The 22,829-nt window shown below is 37.6% G+C and overlaps 1 protein-coding gene across 1 annotated transcript; it reads left to right on the top strand.

The window, feature by feature from the left end:
- The first annotated feature begins 816 nt into the window (after window positions 1-816).
- Window positions 817-22,471, top strand: LOC127642965 (sulfhydryl oxidase 2-like). Its single transcript, XM_052125449.1, has 12 exons — window positions 817-1,148; window positions 8,437-8,537; window positions 9,222-9,270; window positions 9,389-9,494; window positions 10,566-10,656; window positions 15,021-15,166; window positions 15,262-15,405; window positions 16,138-16,267; window positions 16,385-16,507; window positions 16,718-16,868; window positions 17,960-18,148; window positions 20,007-22,471. Exons 1-12 carry the CDS (start codon window positions 914-916, stop codon window positions 20,507-20,509), a joined length of 1,968 nt encoding a protein of 655 aa, XP_051981409.1. The 5' UTR covers window positions 817-913; the 3' UTR covers window positions 20,510-22,471.
- Window positions 22,472-22,829: the final 358 nt, after the last annotated feature.

Here is a 22,829-nt window from a genome sequence, read left to right as displayed (position 1 = left end):
AGTCCTAAACCATATGCACTTTTGAACTTAAAAGACAAGCTTCAGAATCTTCACAACATTTTCATACTTTACATTTTTGTAGCTTTCATAACTAATTATTTTAAGGTACATAACTCACATAACTAATATTTCACCCCTTTATCAAAAAAAAAAAAAAAAGTGGCACAGAAAGTCACACTTCTGTTGCAACCAACATTACTTTGAACATTAATCCAATATTGCTCTCATGACAATCAACGCCCCCCAACACAACACTTTAACATAGTGCAAAAAAATATTATTGTCAGTACTCGAATACAGATTTTTTTTTTAATGCAAAATAAATAAATAAATACTTAGATATATATATATGATTTATAAATTTTTAATATACATCATGGTAGCTTTTGGGGCAAAAAGAGGTTAATTGTCATGAAAATAATGTCACAATAATAATAATAATAGTTGATTTTTGTTTGTTTGAATTATATTTACCTTTTTTCTTTTGAAGTATTATTTTTGCTTTCTTGTGTAAATAAAGCCAAAATCAAACCGAAATTGCTATATTTCGGGGTTTGCAACATTTGCCTTGTTTGAATTTATTGAAAATAAAGCAGAAAAACCTACTAAAAGACTTGCTATTTATTATTATTGTTATTTTCCAGCATATTATTAGAACTTTGTAAAATGCAATGAAGAATTGTGTACTTCACATTGACGGTTAATGTGACACACACATAATATGCGTCGACAAGACGCTGATAGGATGCGCAAGAAGTAATTCTGCGTACTTTTAACGCAATAATAACGCTTTCGAAGATGCACGTCGCCCCCACTGTAGTCATCCGAACTAGCGAGCAGAATCTGACTGAAAGTAGAGAGCTCAATTATTTGAGTGGCTCCACGTCGCACGGCGTTTCCTTCATCACCTCCGATGGCAGCTGTGTTTTGTCTAAAAATCATTATTTTGATGGCACTGCTGTTTGCTGATGTACAGTCCGCTCGATTATACACAGAAGAGGATCCAGTGGTCATTCTGACCAGCGACACCCTGAAGCCGTCCGTGTTCAACTCGTCCACCGCCTGGATCGTTCAGTTCTACTCGTCCTGGTGTGGACACTGCATCCAATACTCACCCACATGGAAAGCACTGGCAGGCGACGTGAAGGGTAGGAGGATTTCCTTTCAGTAATAATCTTGCTGTTTATTTACTCTTCTGGAAAAACACAGTCTGTTTCCAATTATTGTAAATAAAGAATAGAAGAGAGCACTGTAGTGGTCCTATGGTATAGTGATGGGAAAGCCAAGTTTCTTTTGGACATGTATCAATCCAATAACGTGTTTAGACACAAATCATGGGAATATCTTGTTTACAATAATTGTCATCTAACTTAATAGTTATGTAGTTGTGGTGTCTTTTATAATGTAGGCAAAACAAATCTAAATGATCTGTCTTTTGATTATCACATTTGTTCACTATAGATCATTACATGAGTATTACTTAAACAGGTGTAGTGTGTGTGTGAGAGTGAGTTACTTAAGTACACCAGAACTTGTGAGGAGTTGATAAGCCCAGTATTGTTGATACACCTGTTTGTAAATCCACGAGAATTGCAGATGGTTGCATTTGCATCACACCTACCTGATTGTGATCAAGGTCTCATGTTCACTCAAAACACTCCCTCTATTTGTCTCCATTTTGTGCAACAATATGCACAATAATAGTATCATATTTGAGTTATTGGACACCACTGTATGGCAAGCCAAATTGACTATTATTAATTCGCATGATATAAATTGTTGATATCAACAACTAAATGTCTTGATGAAATGAAATTACAACTAGTGGAAATGCCAATTCTTGATATCAGTAATTATGCACTAGTAAAAACATAAATTCTTGATATAAAAAATGACATCACTCGCAGAAACACACATTATTGATATAGAATGTTTTATTGTAACTATTAAAAACTGTGCGGGTCTTAGAGTGGGCGTGGGAGTTTGCATATCCAGTTTACATGAGTTTTGATGGACTGGAGAAGGCACAGGACCGTGTCCCCCGGGATGTCCTGTGGGGGATGTTGCGGGAGTATGGGGTATGTTAAGGAGTGTGTCCAGTTTGGGGGCCTCAGCATTGCATCCCTGCTATTTGCAGATGATGTGGTCCTGTTGGCATCATCATGGTGTGACCTCCAGCATGCACTTGTGAGGTTTGTGGCCAAGTGTGAAGCGGTTGGGATGAAGGTCAGCACCTCCAAGTCTCTGCCAGAAAAGGGTGGATTTCTCTATTCAGGTAGGGAGAGAGTTAGCTACCCCAAGTGGAGGAGTTCAAGTATCTCTGGATCTTGTTCACAAGTGTGGGAAAGTTGGACCGTGAGATCGACAGGCAGATAAGTGCAGCAATGCGGTCGCTGTACTGGGCCATGGTGGTGAAGAAGGAGCTGAGCCTGAAGGCATAGCTCACAATTTACCAGTTGTGTAAGTTCCACCCCTCACCTATGGTCATGAGCTTTGCGTAGTGACCGAAAGACTAAGATTGCGAATAAAAGCACATGAAATGAGCTTTCTTCGTAGGGTGTCAGGGCTCACCCTAAGAGATAGGGTGCGAAGCTCTGACATCCGAGGGGCTCGGAGTAGAACCGCTGCTCCTCTGCATTAAAAGGAGCCAATTTAGGTGGTTCGGGCATCTGATTAGGATGTCTCCTGGACGCCTTTCTGTGGAGCTGTTTAGGGCTGGGAGGAGGCCCAGGGGAAGACCCAGAATATGCTGGAGAGATTATATCTCTTGGCTGGCCTGGGAACACCTCTGGATCCCCCAGGATGAGTTGGAGGATGTGGCCAGGGAAAAGGACGTATGGACTACTTTGATTAGCCTGCTGCCACCGTGACCCGGTCCCGGATAAGTGGTCAAAGATGGATGGCTGGATTCAAAACTGTACTACTTGATATCTGTAACTGCATTTTCACTATTAGAATTTCACCATAATCTGTCATCCGCTCCTATTAAAAATGACATTACGGATATCTAGAGTTAAAGTTTACTAGTTGCAATTTCAATTTCACAAATGAACAGTGCTCTTTTTACTTGTAACTATGATAGTTTTTGATATTAATAATTACAATGTTACTAGTGCAAATGTCCATTTCTGATATCAACAATTTAATTACAACTAGTAAAGTCAAATTTTTTTATATCAGTAATTAAGTTTTTACTAGTGGCAATGTTCAATTCTAATATCTGTAATGCGATTATAACTTTTTAGATATCTTTAATTCTTTCCAATTTATTGATAATCTAACATGAATATGTTTACAAAGATAAAAAATTTGAATTTTCACCAGTTGAATGGTAATTCAATTGTTGATATCAGGAATGTTTATTTGCACCAACAGTGTAATCATTGATATCAATAATTATAATTTTTAACTAGTAAGAAGTGCATTGGTGAGCTGTGAAATTAGAATTTCAACTAGTAAGAAATTCATTAGATATCATAATTGTGTTTTGAATAGGAGTGAAGGACAGGTGTTTGTGAAATTCTACTAGTTCAAATGCAATTACCCTTTGCTTCACTTTTGCTACAATTTATACAGTTTGCTGCAGTTATATGTTAGCTACCCAGTTTTTTTAGGGCAGATATTTTAGATGTCATGAGCTATCCATGAAAAACAAGCCTCACCATATGTTGGCCTACCATATATGTCTCATGCATGTGCTAATGAATTTTATTTTAGAGGCTTAGGTTTCCCAGACCCAAACAACTCCTCTTCTTCCTTGACTGTCTAATGATTACTGATGAGCTTGTCTTTAGACGAGCAGCCGCATGCGTCAGCGATGCACATAGCCGAGGACCGCATGCGCGGGTCAAAAACATTTAGGCATCACACGTACTGTGCGTGGAGCGATCCGCACCATGGACACCTGAAGTAAACTTGGGCCTTAATTGGTAATCAAAATGCTTAAGGCCAAAATATACCTGGTGCGTCCGTGTTTCTGATCGATCCGTGCACAGTATGCGTGAAGTATATTTCATAATAATCCAGTCCGCAGGCCAGATTTTCCAAATGCGCTGGCCATTGACTCTACAAAAGAGTATCACAAAGAAGTTGTAGTGGGTATGCGTCAAATGCATTCATATTCGCTCGAGATCAGAAGAGTATACTCACAAAGGCAACGTGGTCGACCAGGTCGAAGTATACCTGGGCCTTTAGACAGCAGTGCTACGTGCCCGCTTTGCTCTGAGCTATGTGATTTATAGTAATCTGGAGGAAGCCACTCTTGTTAGTTGCAATGAAGTGTGAAGGCAATGAAAGGTCATTATAGACTGACACATTTTATCTAAATGTGGGAAAATTTTGATTTAACACCTTGTCTCAAAGATGCTAAAAGTCATAGTTTGGGTAGGCTAAACCTTTCTACAATCAATGGGACAGCTTTAGTTTTTCTCTCGCTGCTGTTTTTAAGCTTTACGACCCTTACAAAAAAGTAGTTTGGAGATACCATTGTACTGTGATCATATGGTAATACTGTGGTGCTTTGATAATCAATCAAAAGTCTTAGCCTATAATGAAAAATATTCTCATATTGCATTTTTCTAATTTTAGTACAATTTATTTCATTACAATTTATTTATAAGCATAACATTTTGAGTGAAAAGTTTAATAGAAAAATGAACAGCTTAATTTCTTAGTAATTGGTATACCCCCTTTTGCTTTAATGACACCATCCTCTCGAACTCACAGTTTATGGAAAACCTGATGGTCCATGTTATCCCAGCATAATTTGAGAATGTTCCAAAGAACATCTAGTGTGCTTTAATGGAAGGAAATCTGACCTTTTGCTGAAAGGAGTTAACAAGGTTGTCAAAAGATTTGCCTACATTTGATTAGTGACCTAGAAATAGTGCTATTATTTTTTATGTTAAAATTCTTTCTCATCTTCCAGCCTACTATGCAACTATAAGTGAGCCATTTGTAGGTTGATTTCACCTTAAATTGTAACACTGATAACTCTGTGGCACTATCAAAACAAGTTTGTTTGTTTGAGTGGCTGGTCCAGCCCGAAATGGCAACATTGGCACAACCAAAGACCAAAAACATCAGCGTTTAAATTGGATTTTCAAATCCACTATATATTCTCATGGTTTATTATTCAAAGAATATCATTGTATTACCATGGTACATGTTCAGGAATCCATAGCAAAACTATTAGGTAATACTTTTTTTTTGTACCTATTAGTTATTGGTTAGGGCTTTCTTCAAAACTAAATAATTGAAATAGAAGTAGATATGAAGTCCGTCATACTTTTGACTCACAAATGCATGTGTCAACATACTGTAGGCTATATGTGTTGGAATGCCCTTTCTGATTTTCTTCTTCAGTGGACTGGGAACAAGTGTGTGATGCTGTTCTTTAGATGACTACATTGCAAAGACAAGTCTTCTGTTAAATTCATTCAGTTTTCCTTTGTTGGCACAAACTGTCAGCTGGGTGGCTCATGAGTGGCCCCTTACCAGCTGTTACCTTCACAATGAGGGTCAGATGGCCCTATTGTGAGGGCGTGACCCCAATGTGCATTCCCCCACACATCTCAAAACCCACAGTGTCCCACCCTCAGGTGAAGAATAGAGCATTAGGAAGGGCTAAAGAGCCCCTGGCTGTCTCTTCTTTCTCATACAAATTTTGATATCAGCTGCCTTTCTCCTGTTTTTTTTCCCGGCTCTTCACACTCCATCTGCTTTATCTTAATAAAACAGGTTTTACAGCTGTTCACCGAGTTTATAGGTTTGCGTTAAAAACAAACCATACACATTTACAGAGTTGTCTGTATGAAACCATGATTTATTGAGAGATTGTATTTTCTTTTTTGTGTGTGAAAGCCCAAATATCACCAAAGTTTCCGATCAAAACTGTGTTATAAAAGATTTTAAGCTAACTGCCAATGTTCCTTTTATCTATCCATCCAAGCATACACTATAAGACTTGCAGTCACCGCTCTACAACTCAGTCTTGTTTTCCATTGTGCTGGTGCGCACAATACAGGACTGTAGTGTATCAACTACATGACCATCAGTCCCCGACTGAGGCCATGTGTACACTGGTATTACAGTGCGTTTTGGGGGATCTGATCACAAATGTACATGTGAGACATATCACCATTACAACTGGTCGTCTCTTTTGATCACTTCTGATTGGATTTCGAGGAGAAAGTTTCTGATTTCATGAGGACATACATTAATCATTACGTCTGTGTATTACTAAATGATAATAAAGCACAAAAAAGTAAAAGACGAGAAAAAACCAGCATACAGTTTCTCTTAATTATTTTATTATTTCAGTCCAATACCTGTAACTGGGCTTCTAGTGTGCATGCTGCTCATAACCGTGTCCCTATTGTGCATGTTTATGCATTCACTTTTATAATGTTCAGATTGTACGCTTATTTCCCTTTAAATCCGCACGTAATCGGCGAAAAACTGTCTGATACAACTGCCTGTAGCATTGTCCTTTCAAATGGTTCGCCAAAAATGCATTTTGCAAATGCATCGGCCATTTTTGCGCTTATTGGCACCATTTGCAAAGGAAAGAAACAATAAAAACAGCTGAAAATAATAATAACAGCGGGTAGGGAGGTGTGAGTGAAATTGTATTTTATTTTCTAATAATATATTTTTTTTGTCTTCTGCTTCCTAATGCCTTTCTCTTCTCTTGTGCTCTCTCTAAATTTCCTTGGTTTTGGACCATAATGGTCTGGGATAGTTCACACACCTGACCAAGACATCTAGATATCAAGCTGTTTAGAAAACTTTCGTAAAGTCTGGGAATTGTCTTAGCATGTCGTAGGAGTGTGCACACAATAAGACCATTTGTCTTGAGATCGCAGACCAGTCACCAACTCAAAACATCAAAGGAGATGAGCTTGATTCATGTAGTGTCCACTAGGCATTATCTGACAACTGTGCTGGCAGTCAGTACAGATAAAAGCAGCATCTCACTAGCCAATTTTTCCAATGATTTTCAAGTGTTAGCTTCATTAATATAATCACTGGACAGGTAGAGAGTGACTGTGAGAATAGGTACTTTTCAAGGCAGAAATAATACAATAGCAACTAATGACGTATAAAAGTAACCCCAATGCAAATGTTCCAGTTTCGTCTGTTTTAAAATATAACCTTGCGAAAGCCGACCGAACCTGCATTTGGATGAGAAGTTTATATTGATTGCTCTTTGGAGTCAACAAGTATGTTTGTATGCCATATCTTATGTCATATCATGTTAGACTGAATGAAAACCATTTCTGCTGCCCAGATCTTATCAAATATTATTCCAAAGCACCTTTACTGAGAATATGGCGAGTGAGCAACATCCAATGAGCAAGCTAAAGGTGACAGCCATAGGTTCAAGGAATATATATGTATGAATATATATCACAAACCTATATGCAGATGATTTTTCTTTTTAAATTTTATTTTATATAGTTAAAAACTAGGAATCCCAATGTTATAAAATAATCATGATTAATCTCATGATTTCCAACCAGTAATAATGTCAAATTTGGTAATGTTAAACTTTTTTTGTTTGTTTGTTTGTTTTTTAGACTTATTTTAGACCCCCTAGTACCCCCTCGTGGCCCCCTGGGGGTCCCCAGATCCCATTTAAATAAAATAAAAACAGGATTAGACAGTATTTTCACAGACAGTCTGTGATTTATGCATTTCCACCTTATTTAGCAGCATAAATCAAGCAAACATTTTTTGTATTTGCATTTTCTTTTTTTATTTACTGTACATTTGTCAAATTATTCTTTGTATTATATTACCCTGGAATTAATAATAATTAAAATAAAAAAAAGTTATCACAGATGCTATGAGGTTTCTAATGCAGCTGTGGAGAATGTGACAGTAAGTGCCACATTGCCATCTTCTCTGTTTTGACTGTCATATTCAATGGCTCACAATTTTTATTTGTTGTCCTGAATTTGGAAAGTTGTGGAAATGTAATAGTGGTGTTTTTTGTTTGATGTTGGAGCAAATGGGTAAGCAAAAATAATATTTGCTGTGGTCTCCCATTCACTCCCATTCACCGCTATCTGCAATAGTTTACTTCCACGTTCCTAAACCCTGAAGTGTTAAAAGGGTCTATTGATCATACAGTCCACAGCAATCCATTTAGCATTGAATTTGTCAATCGGTCAAATGTAGACAGACTTACTTGTTCTTGTGGTTTCGTGATATTCACCCAGTTGGGCCTTATGCTCAATGTCAACCAAGGCTGGTGGAACATGTTTTATTTTGTTTAATAATGTTATTTGTAGAAATGTCACATATATTGTTGAGGTTATTTGGTTTTAATTATAAAGTCATTTGGTTGGGGGTGTTTTAACTTTTAAAAATTTCAGTTCAGATGAAAATTATGTTTTATATCTGAAATGTCTTTACTCTCTTCTGTCATAGATTGGGCACAGGCCATTCGTATTGGAGTTCTGGACTGTGCTCTTGAGAAGAACTTCGACATTTGTAAGGAGTTCGGAATCCACTTCTACCCCACCTTCAGGGTATGTAAATACTAATTATAATTATTATTAAGCTAGAAGTTTCCTAACCTGATATGACACGGAAAAGCAACATGTGAGAAAAGGTTTATCTTCCATATTAATTCAGAGTGTTTGTCCTTACCAGACACAACCAAGACGAGCGTTGTGCAACTTGACTTGCTGTCGATCACTCAGTTTCTATTTATCCAGCATTGTGCTGGGTAGCCCCACCCACTGTGAATTCTCATTGGTCTAAAATCCATTTGATGTACATTAAACATCAAATATGTTATTGGAAATTATTTTGCCGCATTGCGCAGAAGTTTCGTGTCCCCTGTTGACAAACATTTTGCTTGTCTCTGTAATATTATGACATCTGGTTAGGACACTGTGTTTCAGTACAATAAATCCATAAAACATGTTACACTGTACTAGTAAGGCTTGACATGAAATAGTGGCAAGCTGTCTGTTGCATTGCACGAAGAAGCCCTGCCCACAGTGAAATGTCTTTGTTAAAAATCTTGCTCTGCTTACCTGTGTATCAAACATCAAATGTTATTTGATTACTTGCATGACAAATTACTTGTTGCTTGAAACTTCTGCTGTGCCAACTATGCCTAGTTAAAATGTAAAGAATGAAGATTTAGGAAAATGTATGATTTCTTGGGGATTTCATTTTGGAAAATATTTTTTTTTCCCCCTTAGTATTTCAAGGCACATGACACCACAAATGATTTTGGGAAGACCTATCAAGGTGGGTTTTATATTTGCTCTGAGTACAATATAAGTTTATTTGATTTATTTTTTCAATTATTGCTGTTATTGTGTAACAAATATTTGTGTTTTACTTTGTTGTATTTGTGTGTTAACAGGAGCTGACAGAGAGCTGCAGATTGTGAGACAGCTGATTGTGAACTTCCTACAAAACCACACAAGACAAGACTGGCCTGTTAGCTGCCCTCCCCTGGACCCTGCCAGGTGTGCTCACAACTATTACCACTCAATTTAAATCATCCTTTTAGCACGCATAAGTGTAACAACTGCTGTTTTTTATGTTTGATAGATGCTTATTAAGAAATTGTCTTCTTCCTTCCTCCAATGGGTTACTCTAGTTTGTTTATATGGCAGTCACAAATTGCATGATGCATAATGGCAGGAAGTACACTAGTTTGTTGACAGTAGTGTGGGAAATGTGTCTCAGATTACTATTTAGAAATATTGATCCCCTTTACACCTGGTATGATTAGGGCTGGGTATCGAGTTCGATACATTTTAGGCACCGACTGAATTGCCTCTAAAATACAGAGTATCTAAAAATGTCTTGTCATTCAGTACCAAATTTCGATACCTAAGGGGTTAATCTCATCAACGTCAGTGATAAGCATGTAGCATGCTAGATGTGCCCAAATCCACCAAAGTGCCGGTGATTGGCTGTTTTTAGGCGTCAAGGGAAAACACTAGTTTATGCCGGTTACGCCCAGAGACGCGGCTCACATTTCATCAGGCTCGATGCCAACAGCACACGATGCAATATTTGCGACAAGATAATTGCTGCCAAGACAGGCAACACAACAAATCTTTTGAAGCACTTAACAGTGCACGGAATAAACTTAAGAGCAGAAAGTTGCTCCATCTTCGACTGCAAGAAGACCGAGCCGGTGCAGTTATCCTCTCAGCGTCCTGACACAGAGCTTACTTGAACATACCCACCACACGAGTCCTCCTCCAAAACAACTGATTGTTTCATTCATTTTTCGATCATTTAATTTCATTTTTAAGCCGCACGGAACAGGCAAAGTTTAAACTCTTGTTTAAGAGTTTTAACAGGTAAGGGCTGGTGCTTCACTGCTGTCTGCGACACATTCAGGACAGATTAGCATTTACACCTCAAATGCGATATGGTCACATGCATTTTTGACTACCTTCTTGTGTGGTTTGTGATCCAATAACAAAAGGTTTTAGACCCTGTTTACACCTATGTTTAGCACTGACCGCATGCGATCGGATCACCTGAAATGCATCTTAATGCCAGATGTCATTCTATTGCAGGGCTGAGGACATCCTGTCCTTATTTGGGAAGAAAACCGAGCACTACACTGCCATTATAGTTGAGGAAAGAGACTCCTACGTAGGCAGAGAGGTATGGAAAATAATTGATGTGTGTTTCTCATACATCGGGACAGATGTATTATATACTGTATGTTATATTTTAAACCGTAGTAATTAAAGGAATAGTTCACCCAAAACGATAATTCTGTCATCATATACTCGCATTTTCTGTATGCAAACCTGTATGACTTCATTTCTGTACTGGAACACAAAAGGAAACTTTTTGAAGAATGTGTACACTCCACTGGAAGCTGAGGCTGTAGAGATAATGTATCATGACAAAAAGTATCATAAAGGTAGTTCATACAACGTTTTGCTATATTCCAAGTCTATACATATAGTCCATATGTATATAGCTATACAATAGCTTTGTGTGAGAAACAAGGAAATGTAAAATTATTTGTTTTTCACTGTAAATCTTGCCATTCATCCTAGCTCTTGCATTCACAGCGTTCTCGCTTTCATATGCTCAGACCTGGCACAATACACAAAGAAGCGTTTGTAGACTATATATTCTTATAACTAAATTGCAACATTTTGTGCTGTAATAATCACACTGGGACATCCTTACAAAAAGTTCTGACAGACTTGCCACAAATGTGCCACTCTTTATTTTCACATGCAAATGAGCTTGTGATTTGCTGCAAATAAAAAGCATTTAACAGGTTGAGGTGAACCTACAGAAAACCTTGTGCAACAATGAAGAGTTTGCTGCAAAGCTCATTTGCATGTGAAAATTATGAGTGGCAAATTTGCAGCAAGATTGCCAAAATTTTGAAAAAAGATTGCCAGAACTCTAGATTTTTGTAATGTCTTAACCGGAGGTGTGAATATACCTGCAAACAATGGAGATGAATTCAGTGAAATTCGCTGTTTTGATTCCAAAATATATAATGTATTTGTATATGTAATGTCATCGGCAGATCTGGTGAGTTTTTGTTGTTGTTTTGTTTGTTTTTTTCTGGGGGGGGGGGTATAGATGTTTTTGATTAGGCCACACGTCCATGTGAACGATTTGGTAAATTTCAGCGTTATGTGAACAAGCATTTTCTGTGATCATCAAAAATGTTATCAACACCTGACAGTAAAGAACATAAAGGATATTCAAAGAGACAAAGAGAATACTAACTCCATTTTAAAGGTGACACTGGGGTGTCATCTAAACTATTGTCGCTCGTTTTTACAATGGAGTAATGCCTTTTTCCCAAACCAGCATGTAGATCGCTCATTATAAAGTATAATTTAAGTGCTTAGTTGTTGGAGCTGTCCGGTCTTATGGTGCTGAAACTTTTGCCAGTATGTACAGACTTTTGCCTTCTCAACATGAAAACAATTCAGAAATATGGGCAAAAATGGAAATTGTGTGAAACCTTGTCAAGGCACCAAAAGTTATTATCTATTACTGAATTAAATTAGAGAAACATAAAGACACAATGATGGCTTTGTCAAGACAGAATATCAGATGAATTGACTTCATAGAAATTTATGAAAATTACACAACACAATAAATGTCATGTGATTGCACATAATGAAAATTATAAGGGGCTCTCACAAAGCCTAAATGTTTGTTTCTTTGGCTCGAAACTGAACAAATTCACACAGAACAGGATTAAAATGATGAGCATTAATATTAAACAACCCATAGACCTATCTTAATGTTAATAATTTGGTTAGAGTTTTAATAGGCACTGTGTACTTGTAGACGTAATGCCATTATGCATCATGCAATTTGTGACTGCCATATAAACAAACCAGGGTAGCCTAGGGTAGGGTAGAGGAAGGAAGAAGAGGAGGAGGAGGAGGAGGAGGAGAGAGAGAGAGAAAATGCTCATTGCACACTCACTCTAATCTCCTTTGTTAACCATATTTATTTAGTAGTAGTAGTAGTAGTCCTTTATTGTCATAGTCACAAGTACCAGTGAAATTGGCCATTGACCTGTCCATACAAACATACATATGACAAGGGGGTAGACAGGACAGGAAGACAGGGAATTAAAAAGAAATACAGCATGACATGAGGAGAGGTGAGGAGAAAAAGGCAGCCCCCAGACTATGCTCCTTAAGGAGTACAGTGTGGGAACAGGAAAAAAATAACACCTCAGCAACATTAGCACATAATCAGTACACTCTACAACATGAACAAGACTTGCAACAGGGGTGGGGATTGGGGGGTGGAGGTAGCCCAGCACAGGCAAGCAGCCATCCGGTCCTGCAGCCATTCTCGACGCTGGTCACAGACCCGCCTGTCAGACTAGGGGTACAAAGCGGCGAAGGCGAGGGATAGGGTACCGCCTTCGTTGTGAGCCAAGAGAAAGAGAGGTCTATTTATTAAAGTTTTTAACTGCAGGGTCACTTTACACACATGTGCTTGCTAAGAAATCTGTTTATAAGAAAATCTCATTTATATTCGTATTTATGTTATGCTTATAAAATCAGGCCTATATAATGTTATACTGTATTATGTTTCATGCAAAAAAAACTTTATTGATCCTCATTGTACACAATAGTGTTCAATTGCTTTCCAATTATTTAAATACATAAATGCAATTTATTAAAAGTTCCATTGTCTCTGATAAATTGAAAGATGTGAGAAAGAGACATTTAAGTTGCACTTAGTTAATTTACAAATGTTTTTATGTACCTACTTGGATAACAATGCTTTTTTAGTGCTTTTATGTGTTTGTAGTGCTTTTTAAGCAGAGACAGAAATTTAGATATTTTCTTCACACAAAGCATTGTATTGCTTTCACAACTAAAACATCGTCAAATGTACCACTTTTTATGGTACTTTTTTCCTTTTTGGATCTTGGCATTGAGTTGTTGCAACCTGCTGTATTTTAATATATGAGAAAGAGCAGCTTGATCATTCTGCTTAATAAGTCCTGTGTTCCATGAAGAAAAAAATAAGATTGGTGTATTATATATATATATATATATATATATATATATATATATATGTACTGTATATACAGTGCCTTGCAAAAGTATTTAGACCCCTATCCAGTTCTCTCATATTACCGAATTACAAATCATATATTTTAAAACACTTAAACTCAAAATCAATTATTGTTTTTTTGTTGGGAAATATTTTTATGAAAAATAAAAACTGAAATATCTTTCTTGCATAAGAATTCAACCCCCACACATTCATATTTTTTCGAGCCACCTTTTGCTGCAATAACTCAATAATGTATTTTAGGGTACATATGTACCAGCTTTGCACACAGTGACGAAGTGATTTTGGCCCATTCTTCTTGGCAGATTTGCTCCAAATGGTTGATTGGGCGATGCTTATGGACTGCAATTTTGAAATAGTGCCTCAATAGGATTGAGATCAAGACTTTGACTGGGCCACTGTAGTACATTTATCTTTTTGTTCTTGAGCCACTCCAATGTTGCTTTGGCCTTGTGCTTGAGATCATTGTCATGCTGAAAGGTGAATTTCATCCCAAGTTTCAGTTTTTTAGCGGACTTAAGCAGGTTCTCTAGCAGTATTTCCCTATATTTTGCTCCATCCATCTTCCTTCAATTTTAACAAGATGCCCAGTCCCTATTGATGAGAAGCATCCCCACATCATGTTGCTGCCACCACCATACTTCACTGTAGGGATGGTGTGTCTTGAGGCATAGGAAGTGTTAGGTTTTATAAATATTTAACTGTTTGGCCATAATGTCCATCGTTATGTTTGGAGGAAAAAGGGTGAGGCTTGCAAGCCGAAGAACACAATCCCAACCGTGAAGCATGGGGGTGGCAGCATCATGTTGTGGGGGTGCTTTGCTGCAGGAGGGACTGGTGCACTTCACAAAATAGATGGCATCATGAGGAAGGAAAATTATATGGATATATTGAAGCAACATCAAGACGTCAGCCAGGAAGTTAAAGCTCGGTCGCAAATGAGTCTTCAAAACGGACAGTGACCCCAAGCATGCCTCCAAAGTTGTCGCAAAATGACTTAAGCACAAGAAAGTCAAGGTATTGGAGTGGGCATCACAAAGCTCTGACCTCAATACAATTGAAAATTTGTGGGCATATTTAAAGACAATGGTACCGAATACTAACAAAGTGTATGTGAACTTCTGACCCACTGTGAATGTGATTAAATAAATAATAGCTGAAATAAATCATTCTTTCTACTTTTATTCTGACATTTCACATTCTTAAAATATAGTTCCTTAATGACCTAAGACGGAATGATTTCTATGATTAAATGTCAAAAATGGTGAAAAACTGAGTTTAAATGTATTTGTCTAAGGTGCAAGTAGACGTCTGACTTCAAATGTATGTGTGTGTGTGTGTGTGTGTGTATGTATAAATATATATATTATTATGGAAAAATGGAAAACATTAATAAGTAGATGTCCAATGTGCTAATTTTATGCTTTGTGTGCTTTTAGGTAATTTTGGACCTAATGCTATATGAGGGTTTGACAGTGAAGAGAGCGCTGAACGCAGACAAGCTTTTAATGGAGAAACTAGGGATTAGTTCAGTTCCATCAGCATACCTCTTCCACCCCAACGGCACACACAGTGTCATGAATGTGTACGTTTACTGCCTCAGTTGGATTAACTTTGACAGAACTATCAAATTCAAGCCTTGTTTATGTGTCATTAAAAAAATTGAGTTTGTGTTAACAGTCAAAAGAGGCTGCGCTTCTTCTTCTCTTCATTTTTGAAACTCCTCCCCGGAGTGCACAGGAAACAGTTCACCTCTTCCCTGCAGCTTCCTCAGCCTGGGAGTAATAGACAGGGAAACCAGGTGGAGTGGAAGGACTTTACAAAGTGAGTTTTATTGTGTTAATGTTTATATGTCCTGCAAAAGGACATATTTAATTTTTTTTATCTGAAGAATGTGAAGTCCAAGTTAGAGGTCTGCACGGGACAGTTTTTTTCATCCCGCTCCCGCAAGTTTCTATCATGCAACCGAACGCTCCTACTGAATTTTACTCCATGTTCACCTGCTCTCTGCCCCCAGTGATTTTCTTCCCAACCGTTCCCATTCCCCACAACCCATTAGATAACCCATGACATGATGCCCATCTGACTTCTCTGACCACCAACTTATGGATGTACCGCCCGCTTCCGCCTTTTACTCTGAAATTTTATTCTGCACCAACACCGCAAGATATCTGATCGGGTCCCGCAGGTCCTTCGGGAGTTCCGCGGGAATGCAGACCTCTAGTCCAAGTGTCAACTTTAAAGATCTTACGAAATGGTTTGACATTCACAAATTTATGTGTTTACATTTTTCCTTTTGAAACAGAAAGATTTTTATTGAAAGGCTTCTTTATTTTTATTTTTTTAATAGTCAATGGTCAGTGTTTTGTCACCATTTAGGAATACACATATAGATGACCTCAAATGACATGGACATTTTTTTATTTAATGGGGGTCTTGAACATTTCAGGAGATGAAACATCCATGTGTTGTTCATCTGGCTTTTTATTCTTTGGTGACTTAGTTTAATGCAAAGAAGTAGTTACCAGTAGGAACGTGAATAATGTGTTTCTCCAGGTCTAAGGTATACATGGCTGATCTGGAGTCTGGTTTACATTATCTATTGAGGGTCGAACTCGCCACTCACAAGACCTTAGAGGGAGAAGAACTAAAAACGTTCAAGGACTTTGTAACGGTTGTCGCCAAGGTAGTGTTTCAACACAGACGTAACTTTTTTTCTTCACACTTGAACTGTCTAATAACGTGTTCTTTTTTAAGAGCTTTGAAGTTCACAGGTGTGTCTTTCTTGGCCCTTTGATCTCAGCTATTTCCAGGTCGCCAATCAGTGGTTAAACTTCTTGAGACTTTACTAGAGTGGCTAGTCAGTTTACCTTTGAAGAAGATCCCCTATGATGCTATACTGGACCTAGTCAACAACAAGATGAGGGTGAGATAGTTTCTCATTAAACAACTTATTCAGTTTCAGTCAACAGTTATTAAAACCACAATCCCTACAAAGTGTCTGTACCTTGTGTTATTAAAATATGGCATATTTTACCAGCTATGCTTGAAAGTCCTTAGTTGGTTTGTGTAATTGACAGGAACACTAATCCGTGTGGTATTGGATTTAATCTGCCCTGTTTGTTTTATTTCTCAGATCTCAGGGCTGTACCTGAGTGAGCAAGTGCAATGGGTTGGATGCCAGGGCAGTAGTGTGTCACTTAGAGGATATCCCTGCTCCCTCTGGACTCTGTTTCACGTTCTGACTGTCCAGGCTGCCAGCCGACCTGATGTTCTAGCCAACACAGGTATGAGTTGGGAAATGCCTTCCTCTCAGTGAGCCTGAGACCTGTTTAGATTAGTTGTAATAATAATAGATTTTCCATTTTCCACTTTTAAAATAATAGTAACATCAACAAAACTGTGAAATAACAAAATTTGAAATATGCAAATTATGTAGTGTATGTTATTTAGCGTCTTCATAGTTGCTACCCTTTGCCTAGATGCTGCACACTCTGGGCATGTTCCTAACCAATTTCATGAGGAATCCACCTGGGATGGTTTTTAACTGAGAAAGAGTTTGAAAGAGTTCATATGTATGACAAACTTAAATTAATTCAAGTGTGTCTAAACATTTGACTTATAGTGTATATGAAAACACCTTAAAAAGAGTTAAGCCCTGTACACACATGCAGCGACTTCCAGTAACAATGCAACGAGATGTCGTCCAGCAACACGAACGACAGTGACCTCTGCCAACTTGGTCATGTGACTGAGCGACAAAGTTTAGAAAAGTTTACGTGTATTCAAATGAGGTGTGACAACCATTAGGAGCGAAAAGTCTGTCAGTGGACCTCACTTCACTCCTGTCCTTTGAGAATAATGGAGTCGAGTACAGACAGGACAGAGGAGCATTGTGATGATTCTGTGAGCGATTTTACTGTTCTATTTGGTTTGTGTGCAACCACATACATGGATATAATTAAAAAACATATGCATGGAAAAGACGTTGTCGGCAGTCTGAGTGAGAGATTGTTCATCTTATTAATGATATGATGTGTTGAGCACTTCTATAGTTCATATAAAAATGCCTTGTGTGCAAAAAATGATTCCTTGTCAAATTAAAATGATATCTTAGTTTTACTTTCAAAAGTGCTTCATCTTTGATCTGATTTTCAAGAGATTTGGGCAGACTTGCAGTCAACCAATAATGTTAAAGCGGCAGCAGTAGGAATGCCCACAAGCAACTTCACAGTACAGAGACTAGCGACTTGTGTGTATGGGGCTTCACACTCTTCTGTTACTTTTTGGACACTCTTCCTCATTGTAGCCATTTTCTGTTTATGTTTTTTCATTGCTATGACTAATTTTAAATAATGCCCCACCATTTTCACCTCAGGGTTTGAAGATGATCCCTTGGCAGTGCTTCAAACTATGCGCCGTTACATTGGAACCTTCTTTGGTTGCCAGGATTGCGGAAAACACTTTGAAGAGATGGCACAGGAGTCTCTGAACCAGGTCAAATCATTGGATGAGGCAGTACTGTGGCTGTGGAGAAAGCACAATCAGGTTAACACAAGACTGTCAGGTAAGACAGATGTGTAAAAATTTGCAATTATGCATCATGTCAGAAGCGAGCAACTAATTAAAGCTTCTGATGGGTAGAGGTGCTACAATAGGCCCTTTCCCACCTACAGTCCTGGTACTTTTCCCTTTGTAATGTTTTATATGAGAACTCTTAATAGGAACAGGACACTCATGGTGACATTTTCCCTCTTGTATTCACACAGTACAAAAGTAACCCCCGTAGTGACATTATCTAGTATCGACCGTTTTTCTTGTGATGTTGTTTGCACGAGCGATTCAATGGCAACAACAACCACATCAAAATGGTTTGGTCATGATGGTTTGTGTATAATTGAGTTCAATTACCCTCTCTCGATAAACAGCTTATTTATATCTGTCACCCTAAGAACAGTACAGATGCGATGAAATCTCAAAGAGTTTCTCCCGATGAAGTCACACCTATACTCTATGGATACTTTGCTGGTTTTATTTTATTTATGTTATGGAATTGTAAAATTAGCTCAATCCTGTGTAGCAGGCTAGCATCTAGTTTGTTTACAAAGGGCAGCTGTGGACTCTTCTCCTTTACAATCACAAGCTACAGCACCTCCCACAGTCCCTATTTGCCCTAAAGGGATCTACCTTCCTAGGAGTAGGAGCTAAAAATATCCCATAAAACGGCTTCCAGGAACTACAGATCGAAAACGATGAAAAGTACTAGTCCCGGGGTAAAGTACCTAAAATGGGCTGCAGTGGGAAAGGGCCTAATTACTTAGTTCCATCTCCTCAAGGGTGATAAAACAAGTGTATGTTTTGTATTTTTTTTACACTATTATTTGTGTCAGTCATTATATCATTGGAAGTTTTAAAACACTGTGGGAAGAAAGATAGGAAGAACAGCAGGATGGAAGGAAGAAAGACAGTAAATCAGGAAGAAAAACATGAAGGAAGACAGGAAAGAACTAAGGAAGAAATAGCCATAGGAATAAAAGGAAGGAAGGAAGGAAAAATATGAAGGAAATATGAAAGAAGTGGAAAGGAACAAATGAAAAAGTCAAAGAAAGGGGGGACTGGGTAGCTCAGCAAGTAAAGACACTGACTACCACATCTGCTGTTGCAAGTTCGAATCCAGGTGAGAAAAGGGGTGAAAAAAGACAAAGAAAGAATAGAAAGAAGAAAGAAAGGAAAAAAGACAGCTTGGAAAGATGAAGAGAGGTATGAAGGGGGACAAAACAGTAGGGAAGAAAGACATGTAAGATGGAAGGAAAAAATATGAAGACATGAAGAAGAGAACAAAGGAAAGATTGATGGTAAGGAAGTAAATAGACCATAAAGGAAGGGGAAATATGAAAGAAAGTAGGAGAAGATACTATGGAGGTCTGGAAAGCTGGATGATGGAAAGGAAAAAAGAAAATGGAAGAAAGAGAAAAAAGCCGAAAGGAAGAAGAAAGACTGCAAGGAGAAAAGACAAGAAGGAAGACAGGAGTGAAGGAAAAAGAAAAGACTGAAAGGAAAACAGGTGGGTAGGAAAGAATACAAGAAGATGGGAACAAATACAGGATGAAAGACAAACAGGACGAAAGACAGGAAGGGAGGAAAATAGCAGAAAAAAGAATAAAATGGGAAGAAAGAGAGGAAGATGGTAAAGAAAGGAAGGAAAGAAAAAGATGTAAGAAAGAAATTAATAATAAAGGAAGAAATACATGAATGTAGACAGATGGAAGAAGGGAATGAATGAAGGAAGACTGACTGGAAGGAAATAAGAAAGAAAAAGGAATAAATGGGGACATTTTGAAAAAAGTATATAGTGTTCATTTAGCTGCATGTAATATATGATGTCAGACAACACCCATATAGCTCATTGTCCACTCTTTATGCAGGGTCAATGAGTGAGGACCCCATGTTTCCTAAGATTCAATGGCCCACCCCTGATCTCTGTCCAACATGCCATGAGGAGCAAGAAGGTCTTCATGTCTGGAATGAACAGATGGTACTTGCTTTCCTCAAACAGCATTATGGTGCTTCAAACATCTCCCCAAAATACACTAGCAGCAGCCAAGCAGAGCCAGCCCCTCCGGCCCTGGAAAAACCCAAAGCTATTACCAAATCTGACAGCAAAATTCACCTTAACCAGAATATAATGCCATCTGAGAGGGTTCCTAAACTTCTCAAGAGGACTGATACTGATGGTGAGAAAGGGACAGGTGTCCAGATAGAAACCAGGCCAGGCATGACGTTTCTGGGTCTGGGGTTCTCCAGTGTGGATATGAGTCTTTGTGTGCTGCTGTATGCTCTCTCCTGCATGTTCCTCATGGTTATGTTCTACTTCTTTCGCGTTCGATCAAAGAGGTGGAAGGACAGAAGCTTCAGGCTATACATATAGCAACACTAAGAAGGAAATCTCTTCAGGATAAGATGAATTGTAATATATGAAACCCCTGCCAAGTGTTGAAGGAGACTCATTTTAATTTATTTGATGACTTTTATTTCTTCTGTAGTGTTTGTGTTGTTTCTTTCAAGCAATTTGTAATGAAGAGCTTGACTAAGGACTGATGAATGTTTGGCTTGTGTATCAGGCATATTCCTCAATCAAACAGAGAGGTTGGTTTTACATGAGATACTATTTTATTATTCTAAAACTTAAGTGAGCAAGCTAGGTCAAAAGTATATTTTTATGGAATATTCTGCTTTATGGAGATTTTTAATGAAATTAACAAAGTTTTTCTCTGTGAATGTCACTCTGTTCCCATATTTCTATTTGATGGTAATACAACACAACAAAAACACTTGGGAATATAATGAATCATATCGTTCCAAGTTAAGCTAAGAAGCCAGTGACAGGTAACACACTGCCTTGTCAATAGCCAGACATGAAAAAACCCTCAGATTTGATAGTCACCATTCATTCTACTTTGTAGGACATCAAGTCTACTTTGTAGCTTGCTTGAACATGTTTTCATTGTCCACATGTGAAGTCACAAAAGGCTACAGTGTCAACTTAATTCCGCATTCCTGTGAGATCCTTGGTGGATCTGAATAATATAAGTAAGTCATTGTTTTCATAAGAAAATAAACTTGTTTTATATTCTTTTTAAATCTTATTATTAAAAGATTAGTTAGCCACAAAACGAAAAATCTGTTCATTTACACACCTTTATGTTGTTCCATACTCCTTCGACTTTCTTTCCTCTCTGGAACACAAAAGGAGATGTTAAGCACAATGACCATCTCAGTCACAATGCACTTTTATTAAATGGATATAAAGCTGCAATGAAAGTGATGACTGAGACTAATATTCTAAGTAACATTTCCTTTTGTGTTCCGAGACATTTAGAAAATCAAAGGGTTGGGAACACCACGAGGGTGAGTAAATTACGACAGATTTAAAAAATAAATAAATTGGTTGAATGAGCCATTTAAGCACCATAAGAGGTTGTATACATTGACAACATTGATCTCTATGTTTAGCCCAGTTTATAAAACATTTCTCATAAATGTCATGACAATTTGGTACACTCTCTTTTTTTACTAGTTTATTCATAATCTCAATTGAATATGTTAAAATAGCTGTCTTTTCCTGTGATTTTTCAGAGACAATTTTAAACTGGATAAGGCTTTTATTGTATATAGTGTGTGTGTCAGCCACAACATTAAAATCACCTGCCTAATATTGCGTAGTTCCCCCTTTTGCCGCCAAAACAGCACCATCCTGCATCCCAGAAAAGCTTTCTGGTGGCACGAGGGGGACCTACACAATATTAGGCAGGTAGTTTTGTGGTGGCTGATCAGTGTGTGTATATATACATGTATATATTATGCATATCTGTATCTTACAAGTCACCGTTTATGTCTAATTACATTAAAAAATTGTGTATTCACAATTCTTGACTGTGAAAAGAATGGAGCATTCAGGTTACACGTGTACTGCTACAACAGTATTTTGATTTGTGGTTTGGAATCCAAAAATGTGTACATATTATGATGATTAAAGCATGTCTAATAGCAGTATTATCATTTGATTTGTTGATTGATTTGTTGTGTTATTTTTTCACTATCTAATGGAGCAGTGTTAATGTTAACCGAAATTTGGCTAAATATTTATGAAGCATTCTAAATAAAGTACGGAATTATGACGTGCACATAATGGTGGCCTTCTAAACTGCTCCAAATGAACGGCCGTATCTTACATTATGTGTGTTTATTTTTGTTTTTATTATTATTATTTTAATTTCCAGTGCTTTAATAATTATATTTTTATGTGAAGACTTATATGTGTTTTTGGGGGCAGTTGTTCTGTATATTTAGTTTTCTTCACAACGGAGTTGTTGTATTTTGTATGAAGAACACTGTAATTTGTCTTAAAAATACAATAAAAATTATAATTTCATCATTAACTGGTTCATAACTTGCAACAAATGCAGATGCATCTGAGATTTAGAACTTTTGTGTTTTGGTAACCATCAATACTTTATACATAGGACCACTAATGTACCTGGACATGTGCTGTAATGGGAAAATGTTGGTTTTGCTTTTCCCTTCAGCATCATTTTGAGATCAATCAGTAGTGAGTAGTGAATATCCCTCTCTGAGAACACTGTGTAACTGCAACTTCAAGTCTAAGCACATTCTGAGGTCATTTGTTTTCTTTTTACTCCTGTAATGTCTATGTCTGTCCTCTAGGCGGCAGTATGCAATCTCCCCTT

This window comes from Xyrauchen texanus, chromosome 4 (assembly GCF_025860055.1).
Source record: "Xyrauchen texanus isolate HMW12.3.18 chromosome 4, RBS_HiC_50CHRs, whole genome shotgun sequence".
Lineage (NCBI taxonomy): Eukaryota > Metazoa > Chordata > Actinopteri > Cypriniformes > Catostomidae > Xyrauchen > Xyrauchen texanus.
This window is presented reverse-complemented; position numbering and strand designations above follow the sequence as displayed.